This window comes from Zeus faber (genome assembly GCF_960531495.2).
Source record: "Zeus faber genome assembly, chromosome: 19".
NCBI classification, from domain to species: domain Eukaryota; kingdom Metazoa; phylum Chordata; class Actinopteri; order Zeiformes; family Zeidae; genus Zeus; species Zeus faber.
The window spans coordinates 20744747-20764918 of NC_137206.1; the positions used below are offsets into that span (position 1 = coordinate 20744747).

The following is a 20172-nucleotide window of genomic DNA, read 5'->3' on the forward strand; positions in this document are numbered from 1 at the left end:
ACAAAAAAAGCACCGTGCATAACAGTGACACTCATCAGTCACTCTCACTCTTTTACCCTCGCCAACAGAGCGGTGAATGTGCAGACTTGGGGTTTTCAAAATGTGGTCACCCTACGCTAGCGCCGTTGTTATAAACATGTTCTAACTATGTCATAACCATGACGACGTGTCACAGACCGCTTTATAAACATGTCTCCAACACGTTTTGTTTTTCCAAGAATATTACCAAAACTCTACTCAATTGACCAGCACAAATGTGAAACTTGGACGTAGCTTCTGTTTCAAGTGAGGCTGCTGAATGGAATGGAACTGAATGAAGCTTTAAATATGAAAATAGACATTAGTTGCTTGTGCACTGCTGAAGGTTTGGCTTGCCTGCCGCCTCTTCTGTCCTATCGTTCTTTCCGTACGTTGCCTGTTTGAACCCATTGACCTTTAAATGTTGTTTTATCTTTTTTCTTGTTGTGATCGTGTCTTTTTGTTACCTTTCTTGGTCAATTTATGAGGAAAATATACAGTAATGCTGCAGTCAGACGGATACCTTCTGTTTGTTTTTCTGAAAGAAATATTTCAAAAAAGGACATTTGATCAGCAACTTAACAATTGAGCATATTCCATCATTTTTCCAACCCCGGAAAAATGTTCAGGTTGTTTTAAAGAAAAGCAGAAAGCTAAGCTGTGGATCCACTCTGAAAGCAGCATTAGAACGATTTAAGTTTATCGTTTTATGTTTTTAAGTGATTCTGTATCATGTTAAAAAGAATAATGAAATAGAATTACGTCTAAAATTGATAAACTAAATGAGCATTGTATACTAGTTTTATAACAGATGAATCTGAATCCATGTCAAAGGAATGTCTGCAGACGCTGCGTAACCAAACAACATGGCTGCTGTCTGCTTTATAAAAGGCATTGATCTCAGAATCGCCTTTCCAGACGTATTGGCCCGAATGTCTGACTTTGTTTCTCTGGTTTAAACCGGATTCAACCTGTAATGTTTTGGGTAGAAATGGCCCACCCTGTCCACTGCTTGTCCTTCAGGAAACAAACCGTTAAACACTGTGGCTCCATGTCAAGCCCAGGCTCAAAATATTGAGGCTGCTGGAAATCAGTTTGAGTTCAGGAAGTCCTATTTTTGGGACTCAAATTCAAAGGTGCAGCGGGTACGGCGCTCCTCGGTGCCAGACATGCAGAGTGTGTTTCACGCCGCACCATGAGCCAGGGTGACTGCATGACTTCACACCCACAGGACGTCAACTTATGCAAAACAATAGTTCAAAGTTTTGTTTACAGATATTAGTAGTACTGTAATGTTTCTACCACTGAATCTGTGTGTGTGTGTGTGTGTGTGTGTGTGTGTGTGTGTGTGTGTGTGTGTGTGTGTCTGTCTATCTACATGTCTGTCTATCTATCTGTCTATCTATCTGTACTTCCCTTTGTGTGTGCGCGTGTGTGTGTGTGTGTGTGTGTGTGTGTGTGTGTGTGTGTGTGTGTGTGTGTGTGTGTGTGTGTGTGTGTGTGTGTGTGTGTGTGTGTGTGTGTGTGTGTGTGTGTGTGTGTGTGTGTGTGTGTGTGGCCGCACCGCCCCGCCCTGCCGCCAGGCCTGAAGACCATCGTGGGAGCCCTGATCCAGTCGGTGAAGAAGCTGGCGGACGTGATGATCCTGACAGTGTTCTGCCTCAGCGTGTTCGCCCTCATCGGCCTGCAGCTCTTCATGGGGAACCTGCGGCAGAAGTGCATCCGCAGCACCACGCACTGCATCAACAGCACCCTGCCGGCCAACGCCTCCTTCTACTGCAACAACAAGACCTGGGCCTCCCTCAAGGACTTCATCGACGACGAGGGTAAGAAGCCGGTGGACGAACAGTCGCCTGCGACTCTTCTCTTTAAGATTCAGCTTTCGACCAGTCGTTGGACTTCCCGGTTCCTGGTTCCCTTGATTGGGTTGGTGTGACGCACGGGGGGACGAGGGAGGACTTCCTGTAGGCGTCGCCTTGGCTCTGTTGTGAATGGAAGTCTCACAAGAATCATTTCATCCACCCAAAATATATATTATATATATATATAGATATATTAAAGATATTAAAGTGTAAATTGCTGAAGAATTGTACTTCTGCCAAAAGTTATTTTGTTTTGGTGGAACGGGAAGATGTAAATGAGTCACATTCAATATTAACGTTGCCAAATACTGTGGCCTTTTGCTGTGAAATCCAATTGAATCCTCGGCCAATACTTTTGGTTTGTGATTCAAAGGTTCACGCAATTGTCCGCTCTTTTGCCGGAGTGACTCCCGAGTCATGTCAAAGGTTTGATCGGCTGGTCCAATTGGGCAAACGTTTAGGCCTTTAAAATAAATCTCTGTTAAGTCATATAAGACCTTTCCTACAGCCCACCAACAAGAGAAGGCTGAAGGGTAGTTGTCCTTGCAAAACCACTTCAAAATTGCAATAAGCCAAACAACTGTTTGGCAACTGGTCGGCAAAACGGTTACAAAGGGCTTCACAATAACACACCCACAACGGGATAACCAGTGAAGAGAAATGGAAAAAAAAATCTATTCTTTATGGAAATGGAAAAGGTGGTTTCATGCGCTGAGGCTGAGTAGGATAATGGAGCTCCAGTGGCAGGAGAGGCTTCCAGAATATTCTGTTGGTGAGAGGCATGTGTGACATGCTGCGGTGGTGACTGCTGTTTCCTAAACGGACTGGACAATGTCATGTTGGCACTAGAGTTACTACTGACGTCAATGAGGACACATGGACACGCACACACACAGGCACACGCACACACACACACACACACACACACACACACACACACACACACACACACACACACACACACACACACACACACACACACAGACAACATGTCAGAGGCATGATTTGTCTTAAAGCCTACACAGCAGTTCACCAGACCCATGCATACAAGATGAAACAAACACACACACACGGGGACACAAAACACATGCATTCACACACTCAAACACCCATACTTGGTGCTCATGTGCGCGCGCACACACACACACACACACACACACACACACACAAAATAGTAAAAAACGTTCACAAACAGAGGTCAGCTAGGGTCATTTAGTAAATACAGTACATGACATGACAGACTTGCTGTCCCTGAACACACACACACACACACCCACTCACACACGTGAAAACAGTCAGTGTGATGTGTGTATGCTAGTATATACAGTATGTGTGTGTGTTTGTGTGTCTTTTTCTTGGAACAGGTGTTGTTTACATAAATAAGTGTGTGATAAATGCCAGTGTTAAAAAATCCTATATAAGCATTAAAAGTGGGGATTTGCATTTATCCACCCCAATAAATCTGTCGTGCTGCCAACGACATTCGCCCAGAAATGAAAACGGCACCAAGCTGAGACGGAAGTAAGGACACCCAAATAGGACAATAAAGTGGAGTGCGGAGAAAAAAAAAATCATATTTCACACTGTCGATAGTGGTGTGAAACGATGCCCATCGCTGTTACCAGAACAATTCTGTTTTTTGTTTATTTCTTCACGACGTACACACACACACACACACACACACACACACACGCACTCTTGTCATCGTGTCGGTACAAATTTGTTTTGCGTCAGGTTTTGATAAACGAGGGTCGTCGTGCGGGTTCCAGGTCTGTGTAAAGGACACCGGGGTAAAGGTCACAGCGTTGTGTTCCCCTGAAAAAAAACCAAAAAGAAAACAGACGGAATGAGATACGCCGCCTCTCTTTCTCTGTCTGCGTCTCCCTTAAATTGACATTCGCGCCACATGATGTGGACTCGCCAATTACAAGCACACAGAGGAGTGTGACTCAACGGACCGGATTGTTCAGGACGTACTTTCGCAATTGATCACAGTGGTGTGGTGGAAAGGCTTTTGGTTTTGTGTTTTTTCTGTATTTATCTTTAAATCTTTATCTTAGATTTGTTATATCCGTCGGCGTCGAGTGAAGGTGGAAAGCATGTGGTCATAGTTAAAATCGTAGTCGTAGTATGTCAGTGTGTTGCAAGCCCTGCCACATATGAGTCGCCCTAAAGGGGCTTCGAAAATGAATTGTTAATGTTGATTTATATTAAAGTCAGAGTAAAATACAAACCTCCTTAAGGACGCTCTATCTTTTTCTAGAAAAAACATTTATGTTGTTTCTGTTTCTGTTTATTTTAGGTAGAACTGTACATATTTTTAGTACAACCATAGGCAAATGGAAAAAACTGGTATTTTGAATCACGCCTTTACGCAGCTCGCACACACACACACACACACACACACACACACACACACACACACACACACACACACACACACACACACACACACACACACACACACACACACACACACACACTCACCTACCAAGCAGACGACACCTCTCCTCCGCTAGGTATAGACCTTCTCCTGGGTTTGGTTTGAGGAGTGACAGTTATCCCACTCTGAAATTCTGAACGACACGACACGACAGGATGGAATTTCAGTCGGGGGGCGGGGGGGGGCGACCGCAAATGCAACACACAGAAAATAAATCCATACTTTCTCATTAATGTCATGAATCAAGTTCTAAACAACACTACATCCATACAAGCACAGCAAACAATAATGTGCATAATTCAAAACTGCTGCCGAACTAAATGTAATGTGCCTTTGACTTTGTAAACTCATTACGGATTACGTCTTTAACATAAAAAAATGTTTCTACAAAGGAAAAAAAAACAACAACCTTGTGTTCTGAAAGAATTTCATTTAAAATTTTAAAATAAAATAAATTATGAAGAAATATTATAAAAAAAACAACTATGAGGCAATGGTCAATTTATCGATAAAACAGATTATAAAATCACCAATCAAATGATAAATTTTTCAAATAGTGGCCATCAGCCAGCTTCTTAAAAAATAGCCATTTTCTTTTTTTCAAGGTGCTGTGTTACTGATCAGCCTCGCAGTAAAACGTGAGACGCTAACATAGACGGGTAAAATCAATGGGAGTTAGAGGAGGACATTATGTCCTATATATATATATGTGTGTTCCTGTGTAAGTGTCCTGTTTTTTTCCCCATCCATAATTCCCTCCCTCACATGATTTACAAATCCATTATATGACCTGTTCTGATTCCAAACAGGAGTTAAGAACTGCATTGCCTGTTTCGTCCAAAAGTTGTTCCTTCCTACGTGTAGCAGGTTTTTCCAACCACAGCAACAGCCCTATGCTTCAAACTCTTGATCTCCGACACCACAGCTTTGCGCCAGTGATGGTCTTCCGTGGTGGTGATGAATCTCTCTCAAACGATGGAGCCGATTCCAGTTTACAGTAATGGCGTACGTCTGGAGATGTCCGCCCTGCTAATGTACATTCTATTTATTCATTCCCCATTTTGCTTTTGGCATTCATCACGTCAGACAAATGTCCCCTGCAGGCCCCCATATCGACCTCTAAAAGCCGCCATGAAACCTGAGAGGTGAAGAGTGGCGTTAATGGCGTCGTGGCCTCGGCTCGCCCTATTGGCCGCCTCCAAAGAGTACGGGCCGGCGGATCAACGGTTAATGTGCTCGATGCAAAAAAAACCTTTCCCATAATGCACCACTTACTCCGTCTGGTTGGGGCTCAGAGCCGTCCTTCCAGATCCGGTCGTGCCGTTTTTTGTCGCTGGGGCCCTGGAGGTTCTCAGCCGCTCCCGATGAAACACTCAGTGAACCGAACTGAGGCGGCCGAGGAAAGAAATAAAATTCACTTTTGTTCAGCAGAAGACTTGTCTGCCGTCGTCAACTGACACCGCGCTGTTACAGGAAAGTTAATCTGATTCCACGGGGCATTGGAAATGCCTTCAGATTATTAATTTGTATGATTTTTACACTGGTCGGTGTGTAATTACTCCGACACTTCTGAGATACAAACGCAGAGTACAACAAACCAAAACAAATGCAATTGCCAAAAAAAAGATCATTTTTCAAAACATAAAGGAAACCGGGTAAAAAATGTCATTTAAATCATCATTAAATCATTTAAATAAATACTGTATTTGTGTGGAGCAGATGTAACCTCGGGGTGGGACTCGCTTCGGATCTTTTCCCAACCAGACAAAATGACTGCACTGACCTGCTCTGTTCGAAGCTGGAAAACAATGAGAAATTGCTGTTCTGATGATTTCATTTGAAGACGGAATACAAAGGCACAATGTTCTTGGAGTCAATCTGTGGCGGACTCTTCTCCTGATTCGCTCCACAACATTTCCAACAGAACGTCCCTGAGATCAACATTTTTGGAATGAGGACTAATTAGGCTTGAGAGAAATCCCGCTCCATGGTCGAAAAATATTGAATGTTGCAATGGGAAATTGGATGTTTTATTTAAAGCTATCTAACAGAAAATACAATGTCCCCAAATGTCTATGAGGCTAAATCAGTTCCAACGTTCCCATAGTGTAGTGCAAATATAGATCTCAGTGGTGTGGTGTGGAGATGGGATGGCTTGAGCAGCCACACCTGACCTGGATCTAGGTGATTGGGTCAGAGTGGCTGCATACCTGTTGCTCATTGGTTGGGTAAAAAAAATAAATATATATATATATATATATTATAACTCTTTCACCAGTGCTCACAACATTGAGCTCCATTGACATTGACAATCTCCTTAAAAGGATATGTCCAGTTAAAGGAAGTTAAAAATGGTTTTGAGCGTCAATATTCAGTTTGGTATCGTATGTGCGTGTGGCATGTGGCAAGGCACAAAAGCTGTTACGATGGAATAATTAATTTAAACGAGGGGTCGGGGCCCAGAGCAGCGAGTCTATCAAGCAAATGCACGAAAATCGCTTTTACATTTTAGCCACTTGCCCAACGCTGCGATCCAACCCATGACGGCTTGAAGTAAGCGATTGGGCAGGTGTTCAACGCCTCGATGAAGGGCACTTTGGGCATGACGCAGTGATGGTTGTGGGGACGACGCCAGGAAGAAGCCATTATGTAAAACTCCCCTCAGCTGCTCGTGAAGAGCCTCCTTTTCAATCTGTCAGGCGTGAGACTGAGTTGAACCGGACTCATAAGGACCGAGAGCGGACGTCTGGCTTTTTGTCAAAATATAAAATGGCTTCATTAATAATATTCGCACAGCAGAGCGGCTTTATATGGCGGGCTGTAACGAGAAGGGTTGGGTTCTGTTTTGGGCATGTCCCGGGTACTGGGGTACTCTGGGTTTCACCCTGCACTCTGACCTTCTCACCTTCAATAAAGAAAAAAAAAGCACTTGTCTTTGATTGCGACTGTAAATCAAACACACTTAAACTTGTTCTGATGAGCGTGTAGATTTATTCAGTGGCTGTCAAGTGCTATATGTATATTATTATGGGTTAATGTACTTGGAGAAGGCTGGTAGGTAATTTGAATGTGTGTCATACGTTAAATATGCAGGACTTTATCATAAGACGGTTGGTACGTCATGGTTAAACACATTAATATGACAAAATATGCATGGAATTTATTTGCTTTCTTAGTTAAACAAAGACTCTGAAACACATGGGTAACTTATGAGCCAAACATAAATGATGTATTTCATTGTTAATTATTTTACATGTTCAAATCAACTGATGAACTCTTAAATAATGATTAACGTAAAGTGAATAGTGTGATTAATTGAACAGAAAAATAACCTTTTAATACAGTCTGAATCACAATTTAAAAATGTCTCATTCAAAATTTTCATTCCAGCCTCGACGTTTGATTTTCCAAAGTATAGTGTATCATTCGCACATTACATGATCACATACTACCAATAACACATATTTACTATGTAGATATTCAATCCTTTGGATGAAGGATTCATAGAAATTGCATAATTTTAATTGGGTGAATATGAATGCTTTTGCCTCACGTAAAATGGTAAAATATTTTGTGTTGAAGGCAATCGTTTCCAGTTAGACAAAATGATCATTAAATCTCACCGACACAAGGGGACCTGGCAGAAGTAATCAATTTTGTTTCCCAAGCGAGAATTTGAGAGACGAATAATCCAGCTCCTTCTTTTTTTATTTATTTGTTTTTAAAATATAATTGAATTTATTTCTTTACAGACAACTTCTACAAGGTGGAGGGAGCCAAAGACGCCTTAATCTGTGGGAACAGCAGCGACGCAGGGTGAGTGGATACGCAGACGATGCAGCTTCCTACTGGGAATCTCCACCATGGCCCAGCGTGAAAGACTCGGGTGTTTTTGGGAGCTCCCTGAAGCATAGGACCATGGACGTGCTTGGCAGCTCCCAGTGATCAAAAATGCCTGTGTAGTGACTTGAAAAGATTGTTTTTGTGGTGGGGGTGGGGGTTGGAAGTGAACAGAGCAGCTTGACTCCATGTGGGTTCCGCTGTGTCCTGAGAATATGTGTCCTGCAGAGAGTGGGACGTGCGTGTTTGGTTTCCTCCCCTTGTCTCTTGTCCCCGGCGGCAGCGCGGACAGTAGTGCGGCGTGACGCGTCCGGGAGGACGAGGATCTCTGCTGACACCCTCCGCTGTGAGCAGGACACTGACAGACCCTGAATGACACCGCCATGACAGCGTTTTAGCTGGCGGGGGGGGGGTTCTACATCTCTGGTTAGGTGTCTTGGAAGATGCCTGTGGAACCATGAGTCAGTCATCAAAAAGTGAACTTCATTCAGACCAGATCTGCATGAGTCTTCTCTCGAGACGATAGTTTAAACCTATCTAAGGCAAGCTGAGCAGGGTAGCAGATCAGTGGTAAATTCACAGGCTAAATTTGGGTAAGAAACTGAGTCACACATGCCACCTGATAGTCAGTTGACTGTCGGATGACGTGGATCTGTCATGACTCCATTCAATGAAGGCAGGCTAGCTATTCAAATCTCATATCACATTTTAACAACATCAGAGCCTGACAATCCCAGCCCAGTTGCCCCTGGCAACCGTATTTTGGCAATTATCAACCACCTTATGCGGTCTGGTTGACCCGTTGCCAACCAGAGCCCATAAGATAGTTGATAATGGATGTTACAAGACACTTCCAGCAACGAAAATTAGTTTTCCTGACACATTGATGACATAAAATGATTCAAATTCAGCAACGATTCTGTTGGTTTCTGCAATCAACTACTGGTGCAGGGATGTTGAGACTAGAATGATAGAACAGAAAACCAAGACCTCGCAAAAACACAAAGCAAAACAAAGCAAAGACAATAAAAGCAAGAGACAGATCGAGTACCAGCGAAAGTTGAGAGAGACACAGGTGAGTGACTGCGGGGAAGCCAACCGGGGCCCCATGAAAGGCTAATGGGATGGAAGCCTGGAGGGGCTGCAGGCTAAACGGGGATCTGGTAAAGGACAGCAGCGATGGGGACAGCGGCTGCATCCCTGGCAGGAGCACCGGTTAGCTCCAGGTGTTTCGCGTTTTGCCGCGTCGCAGCCAGCGCGCGTCTCCGGAGACAGAGACGGAGACCGGGCCCGGCAGCCCGACGACATCCGTCCGTCTTTTTTCTGCGCACCGCCGCTTTTTTTTGAACGTAGAAGGCCCGAGGGGCGGAGCTGGGAGGGGCGGTTGTAACAAAACAAACGCGGGATGAAGGGTGGAGGAAAAAGGGAATGTGTGACAGGAGCAGTGGCAACAGGCGTATGGTGTTTGATTTGAGGATGGAACGCAGGACACGTTTAACGTTCGCTGATTCATTTTTAAATCAACTCACCCTCTTAATCCCACCAGCGCAATCAGGGCCTCACTTCATGTGATTTAGTTCCTGCTGCGTAGAGATGGAGGGGAGGAGGGGGTTGTTGGTCAGTGGGCGGCCCCAAGCCAAACGGGTTTCAGTTTGCTGTTGCTGCTGATGTCGGGTCAGGCTGTGAACTTTAACCTCTGGCACTTGGGCTCGGTGGCTCTGCTTTGTCCTGCGCGTTTTATGGAATGATGAATTGTGCGATCCACGCCGTTGCTCCCTGTTACGCCCCTTTTACACCAAGGCAAACCCACCCTAGTTCTGGTTCTGGCTAGTGCCAGTGCTGGTGGTTTGCTTTTCCAGGGGCAAAATGGGCCCGAGTGCCACGTCATTAGGTCACTGCGTATGTTGTTACATGCGTTCATGTATGCGCTTATGCACGCATCAAATGTGTTTTATTATTACTATTATTAATATTAATATTAGTATTAGTATTATTAAATTATTATTATTATTATTATTATTGCTTATGTTTGGCATATAATATGATCTTTTATGTTGAAATTTCCACTGTGTGCATCCGACAGTTTTTTTATTGGGTTAAGTAATGACACGCACAGATATTATTATTATTATTATTATTATTATTATTATTATTATACAATACGGGACAATTTGGTAGGAAATGTTGAAAACCGGGCGAGAAAGAAGGAGCCCACAGGTTGAGCGTGCTAATTATTAAAAGAAAAAGTGTGCTCCGACTCAATAATATGTCCAGTTGACAGCTCCATTCCGTACTGCTGAAGCTGTTACCAAAATGACGGCCCCGATGTTTTGGTCGGCTGTGCTTGTCCCCGCCCCTATCCCCTGACGCAAGCGGTTGTTTGTTCCAGTCCAGCGGCAAAGCGCCGCCACTCTGGGACCCGTTTTCCTGGCAGAGAGCAGGTGCTTTTGCTGTCGGAACGCGAGGAATTGGATGGAGATTAGGCGCCGACTCTGCACTGGCCCTCGAAACGCCACGTTGGGGAAGGGCGATGCGAGGCCCTGTGAGTTCCAGTTCCGCTGCCCCCTCCTCAACTCTTATCATGAAGTCGTCCTCGTCACGGACACGGCCCAAACACTCAGCCGCCGCATCGCATGCCGGCACGTCGCATGTCGGCACGTCGCAGGGACCCTCATTAACGGCATTCGTGCCGTATCTCGTTAACCTCACGTACACGTGACCCGTGAGGACATGGGAGACGGGGGCGTGGGCTTCGGGTTTAAGGAGCTATGTGGAAACACAAGCGCCCAGAAGATTCCACTCGTGGTGGTGGCTGATACAAAAGTCCTCCTTCCACTAATTATATTGTTTTTTTCTATTTTACTGTGTGCAGTGGAGAAATCCCCCTTTGTGTATTTATTTTGCTGTGGTCCGGCACGTAGTGTGGTGGCTCAATTTTTATTTTTTAATTAAACCATTATTCAACCAGGGAAATTAAAATCATAGACGTTTAAAAAAACAACAACATTCACAACAAAACAATTGTATCGATATTGAAAACAGGTCACCAATTTGGTGTATAAAATCTGACGTTTAAAGGTTATCCTGTGTCATATTTTCAATTCAACTTTTAAACTCAATTACCCAAAAGTTGCAGTTGATTCAGGCGCCTCTATGACCAGTTAGCTTTAGATAAATAAGAAGAGATCGCCGCTGCATACCCATAGTCTCCATTGAGGAATGGTAATGATTAAAAAAAATCACCTTTTCATTGTTTTCATCCACCAAGTCAATAGAAGAAATAATAAAAAAAAATAAAAGAAAGACAAAAATTCCAAACATTGAGGCGGAGTGTTAATCATCATTGACCCAGCTTCCCTTTTAGAAATAGTCTGCTGTCATTAGAGCAGTTAGAGAGAAATATGGCCTGACCTGCCTCTGAGGAAATGACCGCCGATGGGGGTTATTTTCCTGGAATACGCTCACTGCTGTATCTGATATTCATCATTCCATTAGCATAGCATTCAGCGCTGCTAGCCATGGCCACGCTCCAGCAGCCCTACCACGCACTTCTGTTTGTGTGTTTTCCATTAAATTAGTCGAGCATTCATTTCAGGTGTGTGTGTGTGTGTGTGTGGGTGTGTGTGTGTGTCTGTGTGTGTGTGTGTGTGTGTGTGTGTGTGTGTGTGTGTGTGTGTGTGTGTGTGTGTGTGTGTGTGTGTGTGTGTGTGTGTGTGTGTGTGTAATTTCTTCTGCTGGTGCTGGCCATAAAGAAATATGTGCTTGAGCGTAAAAGTATGTATGTGTTTATTTGTGTGTGTGTTTGTGCGTGTATATATACACTGATCAGCCACAACATTAAAACCGGTATCAGGTGAAGTGAATAACATTGTTCAACCCTGTTCCAATGGCACCTGTTAAGGGGTGGGATATATTAGGCAGCAAGTGAACAGTCAGTTCTTGAAGTTGATGTGTTGGAAGCAGGAAAAATGGACAAGCGTAAGGATCTGAGCCACTTTGACAAGGGACAAATTGTGATGGCTAGACGACTGCAGCATCTCAAAAATGGCAGGTCCTGTGGGGTGCTCCTAGTATGCAGTGGTTAGTACCTCCCAAAAGTGGTCCAAGGAAGCACAATTAGTTGAACCGGCGACAGGGTCATGGGCGCCCCTGGGCTCATTGATGCGCGTGGGGAGCGAAATCTAGCCCATCTGGTCCGATCCTACAGAAGAGCTACTGTAGCACAAATTGGTGAAAAAGTTAATGGGGCTGTGTAGTCACAGAACAGTCAGAGTGCGTTGTTTACCTGAGGAAGAGATGGCACCAGGATGCATTATGTGAAGAAGGCAAGCCGGCCCCACCTCACAACTTCCAGGAATTAACCACAGGGCACCTTCTGAGGTCTTGTGGAGTCCATGCCTCCACGGGTCAGAGCTGGTTTGCCGCACGACGGGGAGCTACACTATATTAGGCAGGTGGTTTTAATGTTGTGGCTGATCGATGTATTTGTATATATTATTATGCTCACACATACACGCGCGCGCATGCGCACACACACACACACACACACACACAAGCGCACGCATGCACAAGTATACCTGTGTGTGGGTTCCTGGTTATAACAACCAAATAAACAAACAAGGAAAAAAATGAACAAATTAATACATATTCATGGCAAATCTGAATTAAAAGGAAAAACTTCCTCAAGGACGTATCGATCTGTGTTATGACACTATGCTGACACACATAGACACGAACACACGCCTAGACAAAACACACACATTCACTTCAGAGGAGTCTTGGCAACAAGATAACAACACACCAAACAGGAAGCGTTTATTTGTATTTGTCTTATTTAGCTGAAGAGTTTGTCCGGCCACCAGGAACTAGATTCACAATAGAGTGGTAGAACCCAACAGAGGGACCACTGGACCACTAATACGAAAAATAAGTGACAGTGAGGGGGTCAAAGGCCAGCGCCACGCTGACCTCAACGACATCGCTGTGACATACTGTAGAGACAGGAAAACAAATGGGTGAAAAAGAGGGGAAAAAAAAACCATATATATTGGAATTGTGACCTTTGGCATTTTGACCTTCTCGAGCAGCCCACTTCCAATATCCACCCACACCCCCCTTATTATCTTCGATGACAGAATCCTGATGCCCCCAACATTTCCAAGTGTTAAAATATGGAACAGTGCACCATTTAAGCCATTCGATTGTTTTCATTCTGGTAACTACTAAAAGGCAATATGAGGGTTTTTTTAACTATTTACCGCAACAGCATTAGAATGCGTTAGGGAGCATTGGAGAAAAGCATTTTAAATTATTTTCAATTATTTAAAAATGCTCCCCCACAAAATATAAATGACAAAATGACAGAAACGCAAAGAGATATGTTAATTTCAAGGACCTACTGTAATAAGGAGTAGAGCATTTGTTTGCCTTGAGAAATACTTGGAAATGCTGTGGGGCAGTAGCCTTCCTGAACTGGTTATTGGGGTGTTGCACCACTCTTCACTTCAGTTCCTTCAGGGACGAAGGAGGTGAATATCCGCTTTGCACTCCTTGTTCCAGAACTTCCCGTGGAGATTCAAAGACGTTCACATGAGGTGACATGGAGGCATCATCAAGGGGGCAACATCATCCTTGAATATGAGAAAACCTCACGAGGGAAGAGTTTTTACCACCGGTCTTGTGGTTTGGCTGTTATTATACCATACTTTTATACCATATGCAGAGCAGTGGTTGGACCCGGTGACCCTTTATTGATTTTGTGACTGAAGCACCTGCAATTCGGGTGCTGACCATTTGGCCTTTTGGAACTGTGGGGTGGCTTGTATGGCTGAATCTCACTTTGGTATCCAAGTGCTGATTGTCAGAGCTCTTTTGTAGCTTACACAACCAACTTAATATGACTTACCATCTCTAATTGTGATTTAGTTACTTCAAAGTTCAACAAAATATTTTCACATAATATTTTCATATTCTCACAGAACTTTTCTGTCTCGACATTTTACCTATCCTTCTTAACCCCCCTGTGCCGCCCCTTCCTCGATGCTACCGTTTTACAACCCAGCCCCCAATGCAGGGTCGTTAATATATCGACAAAGAAAGAAAACTCCTAAAATAAATCTTATGTCAGTGCTCATTCAAAACTGTTTTTCAGAACGACTGCTACACCGCTCACTTTTCTCTTCAATAGAGATAAGTGAGCTCAAAGGAAACACACGCAGTCTTTACAGTCTTTAAAACGCCACTGCTTTTGTCTTTTGACACAGAAAACCCAAAACCTGTCATAGTGCCTTTGCTTCCTTGAAACAGAACTGGCATTGAAAAATCTAAAATGCAGCACGCCTGGTCCCTCACACCACCCACACCTGACCTTGTAACTCCTGCAGAGCTTCGGCTAAGTTCTGCTTTTAGCAAAACGCGGCTGATGTGCCGGGCTGAATATGAAGTCACCATGAAAGATGAAATCAGACGGAGGCTGCCCGGGGGAGCATGGAGGACGTTTACACAGTAAAAAAATGAATATTTATTGGCAGAGGCTTTATTGACAGAGAATGAGATGACATGATTACATTGTTGGCATGAGGGACCAGAGTGGTGTCGTCTGCTTGTTGTGTGTGTGTGTGTGTGTGTGTGCGTGTGTGTGTGTGTGTGTGTACCAGTTATTTGTACTGTTTCACACCGAACTGATTAACATGAAGTGGGAGAGACAGACAGGCAGAGAAAGCAGTGTTTCTCTAAAATGAGCCTTATTGATTTCCTGATTGACCAGACAGAAAAAAACAGACTGACGGCTGGAGAAGGACAAAGCCAATCAGATCTCAGAGTCCATCCATCCAACTATTTACCTTCCACCCATCCACCCATCCACCCAACCATCTATCTTCTATCTATCCATCCATCCATCCCATCATCAAAGCCAATCAGATATCAATGCCTGTCCATCCATCCATAAATCCATCGGCATTCATCATTTATCACCCACTCATCCAACCATTATCCATCCATCTATACATCATATACTATCCATCCATACACTGCATCCATCCACCCATCTGTTATCATAGTCAATCCATTTATCCATTTATCATCCATCTATCAGGAGTTTATCCCAGTGACCACACATGGATGCCTGGTATTTCTCTTAGTTTCCATCCTCTCTGTCTCCCCTCAGGGGCTATTTCCATACTTTCATTAAGTTTCCCCTCCTATAAATGATAAGGCCACAGCTAGTGAAATTAACAAGACCTATCACTCAACACGGGTGTGAGAGAAAATGCAGATGATCAATGCTCATGAATGGAATAACATTACAACCAAGTGATCACTAAAATGCTGAGGTTTTTCTAGCTCGTAAAAGGACTGTGGCCGACAAAGGGGTGTGGTCAAGTACTGGCTGTGGACGACAGCACAGTTCCCTTTTCCCGCGGCCACCAAGCTGCCTCAAATTGGCCCAATCAGCGTCCCGCACGACGCTGATCGGTCAGACTTGACATGGCAGGGAGTTTTCTTAACGTTTGTTTCAGAGAAGATCGGCGCACGGGCTCAGGGGCAGTCCAGGAGAGATCCTCCTGGACAGACAAACAAACAAACATTAAGAAAACTCCCTGGCTCCAATCAGTGCCGTGAGGGCACTGATTGGTCCGACTCGAGGCAGCTTGGTGGCCACGGGAAAAGGGAACCGTGCTGTCGTCCGCAGGCGGTGCTTGACCACGCCCCTTTGTTCACCACAAGGACCATTTGTGTAAACACTCAATGTATGCTTTCCCGACACCGATAGTGTTGATGTTTTTCCTTTGTTTAAACAGTTCTCAGGTGTTACTGAAGGCAACAGCGAATCACGTGGCTGGTCTCAGGAAAGGCCCAACCTTTTTTCTCTGCATGAAAGCTGGCTTCCTCAAATGGAAAGCAACAATGGACAGCATCTTTCTCTTTATTCCGCAGAATATATATCTTTAATACTCTCAGTTTGTTTTCCGTAGCGATACCGGTTTGCCTCCCCGACCACGCAGTGAGAATTCTCTAACAGTGGTCACAAGGAGTGGCAACAGGCGTGTCGCTCAGACTTTACATGTGTTCCTTCCTTCACCCCAGACCAGCATACTTAAGTAGGAAGTCACCAGTGAGACATTCTAGAACGATTTTACCACAGCTGACGACCTTGGGGGGGGGGACCCAAACGCAGAATGCTGACTCAGAGATGATGAAAAAGGAGAAAGTTTATTTGCGGGCGAGTTGGATGGTGTGGAGGTGACAAATGGGAGAGCGATCCGGTGGCAGCAGGAGGGAAGATGGGAAATGGAAATGTAAAGCTGGCGGGCAGCGTGGAAGCAAGGCGGCGGCTGACAGGCAGTCAGGATGGCATGCAGGAGCGAGTTCCTGGGACACTGAGAGTCTGGTTAGCATATGCCGAATGCGTGACACAAAGATTGCACAGAGATTACGTCGGCCTGAAACCAAGGGCAGAACTTTGGTTTGAGAACTGGGGCTTTGCACGGCCGAGCGATGGCAGGTACGAGGTGGCAGGTGCTTATTTCGTTACATAAGGAAAGATTTCCAGAGGAACTGTCACGCTACAGCCACGAGGGCTGTCTGGTGAACCCAAATGCAGGACACAACAGAGGCTCAGGAGAAGGGGCAAAAGATCAAGGGTTCATTGCAGGGCGACAAGGGGAAGAGGAGATTACACAGTGGGCTGGGAAGGTCGAGCAGGCAGGAAGATAACACAGGACTGGCAGGCAGACGTGGAGAGGTCAGGCAGGCAGGGTAGGGTAGGAAGGTCGAGTAGGGCAGGTAGTCGGCTGAAGTGCTAGATCCGCCGCATAGTATTGATGCAGTGGACGCGACGGTCAGACAGGGACAGAGGGAACGGGAAACAGGTGATATACATGTGGGGGGACGAGGAACGCGAAGTGGCAGCACCAGAGTGGCAGACAGAGGGAGCCAGAGAAAGCGAGGGAGACGGAGATCAGAGACAGACCAAGACGGGCGGGGAACACAGGACAAGATGCACCAGGGAGAGCAGCACAAAGAGAGAGAGAACCACCAACAGCATAAAACTAACACAGCAGGGCAAAACCCGAACAGAAACAGTGGGAACACAGATCTGTGAAGCAGCTGGGGGCACATTGTGAACCAAGCAGCACTCCACTGATCCACTTCTTAAGACGTCAACTCTGGATGGAACCGTGATGACTGGAAATGTCTTTCTCAGTCACTCCAGAAGAATCTATTAGGGCACATTAGCGCATATTACTCAGCTTAAAGTGTGTGTGTGTGTGTGTGTGTGTGTGTGTGTGTGTGTGTGTGTGTGTGTGTGTGTGTGTGTGTGTGTGTGTGTGTGTGTGTGTGTGTGTTTGCGCGCGCGCGCGTGTGTGTAAGAACATGGTATTAGGGATGTTTCAGATGTCATAATGACAACAGCTACATGGCATTCATGCACTAATGTTGCCAAATGGACAGATCAAAGTGACATTCATGCACGCACACACACACACACACACACACACACACACACACACACACACACACACACACACACACATACACACACACACACACAAGCATGCACACTCACACATTCCACATGACCATGATCAAAAGGTTGGTTGGTGGCCTGCCGTTGGTCTGATGTGATGCTAACAGCTAAAGCCTAAGCGCTAATAGTTAGCAGCTATTTGCAGAGCTGCTGTCATTGTGTTCTGACGTGACGGTCACAGTGGAGTGGTGAGATATGCGTACAGACTCCGGCGTCCATGGTCTGGCTGGAACATTGAAAGGTCTAGAGCGCTAGCTCAAGTGAGCTAGCTCTATCTATGTGTCTGTGTGTCTGTGTGTCTCTCTGTCTCTCTGTCTATCTACCTTAACGATTAACTAGAAACTACCACACATACAGTAGGTGTTAGTAATAGGGCTTAATGATAATAATAACAACAACCTTCATTTCTACAGTATCGTTCATACACAACATGCAAAGTGGTTTACCTTAATCGAATAAATCAATAAAATCAATAAATCAAATAATGATGATAATTATTATCATATTATTATTATTATTATTATTGTTATTATTTTTTCATTAATGTTCATGTTATTTATGTATTAAAGCAATTGTAAAAATTATACTCGGTTTCATTAAGTTAGACCTTGAACTATCACAATTATTCAACATTTTCTCTCATTGTTTCTCTCGTATTAATTGGTCTCAAATTATTCGTCTTGAACAGCTCCGAGCAGTTCTCAAAATAATTCTAAAAATAATTCTCAAAATAATCCCCCATAGTCACATTAAGGGCTCTCTTTCAACCGTCTCAGCACGGTGAGACGTTGCACGCGCACATTTCAGTTGGCAGCAGGTTTTTCTAACGTTTCCGATCCTGCCGCTGAGGCGTCGTTCGTGTGAACAGTGAAGGAGTCCTTGAAAAATGATCTGGCTTTAAAGAGAAGTGCTCTGGACGCTCTGCTGCTCCATTATTACAGCAGGTCGCACTGTGCAGACGGATCTGACTGGATCCAGTCTCTAGACGAAGGTGAGGTGACTCGCATGGAAAGTTCTCACATGTGCTCATAACACACACACGCACGCATGCACGCACACACGCACACACACCCACACGCACCCACACACACACACACACACACATACACGCATTCACATATAGTCCGTAGTCCCTCCGAGACCTGGCTCCATCTCCTGAGAGAGGAGGCACAAAACAATTTCCCCGGGCAACCAGGGAAACCTGGGATACGGTTGCTATAGCGATGCTAAGTACTCGCTTCCTTCCAGACATGAGTTTACCTGATAATTAGAGCTGTGTGTGTGTGTGTGTTTACTTGTGTGCTTGAGAGCGTGTCTATGTGTGTGTGGGTGCGTGTGTGAGTGTGTGTCTATGTGTGTGCGTGTCTTTGACGTCTGTATGTGTGCGTGGAGGTAGGTCAAGTAGAACAAAATGGATGAGAGGGAGCACATGAAGGGACCGCACGCACGCGCACACACACACACACACACGCGCGCATACGCACGCACGCGGACACACACACACACACACACACACACACACACACACACACACACACGCACACAGAAACAGATACAGTATCCCCATGATCTCTCCCAGTGATTCCCTTCGCCTCCCAAATCTAGTCAAGTGCAGTTTATTTGTACTGACCTTAATTACCGTGCCGTCTCAGAGTTGTTTTCAGTCCCAAATTTAGCCGAGGAGAATTGGGCAACACCCCTTCCCTATAGACAACAACAACAACTCGCCTGCAAAAATAAGAATACTACCTGGAAAAAACAACAGATAAAATCCTGAATGATGGGTGTATTAACCCTGTGTGTTTATGTGTCTAGGTCAGACATTCCCAACCCAGGGGTCGCGGCCCCATGTGGGGTCACTTGCCATACTGTATATCCCAAAACAGGTTTAGAACCTGGTGTATGTGAATGTATTTGTGCTTGTGGAGTTTGTCAGCATTCATCTGGGCGTGTGTATTTGTACGTGTGTATGTGTTTAATTGTCTTTGCTTGGTGTGTGTGTGTGTGTGTGTGTGTGTGTGTGTGTGTGTGTGTGTGTGTGTGTGTGTGTGTGTGTGTGCGTGTATGCGTGTGTGTGTGTGTGCGTGTGTGCGTTAGTGTCGGTGAGCTGTTTAAGTGCAGGGCTGGGGGCCCCTCGAGAAACTGTCGTGCAGTATAATCTCCCTCCACACACACCGAGGTGTGTGGGATTGATAACCGCCGCCTCTGACACCTCACACACACACACACACACACACACACACACACACACACACACACACACACACACACACACACACATATACAGTATATAGTTGTACAGTGTGAAATCAAACAATAAATATTTTTCTCTTCTTTTTTGCCGTCTTACACACTTTTATTGTTTTCAGATTTGTGTACTCTCTTTTTACACACGCACGCACGCACGCACACCCGCAGGCACATAATGTCAATTTATCATGTACACTTCACACACACTTCTCTACTTACATGCCACA

General features: G+C 44.9%; 1 protein-coding gene across 1 annotated transcript in view; it reads left to right on the plus strand.

The window, feature by feature from the left end:
• The window catches only part of scn5lab (sodium channel, voltage gated, type V-like, alpha b), a gene marked incomplete at its 5' end in the record, with an annotated part of 113784 nt that overhangs the window by 14248 nt on the left and 79364 nt on the right, over positions 1 to 20172 (plus strand). Inside the window, 2 exons of the mRNA XM_080020666.1 lie at positions 1602 to 1844; positions 8076 to 8139. Of these exons, the coding sequence (XP_079876792.1) occupies positions 1602 to 1844; positions 8076 to 8139 (307 nt within the window). The remainder of the gene's footprint in view (positions 1 to 1601; positions 1845 to 8075; positions 8140 to 20172) is intronic.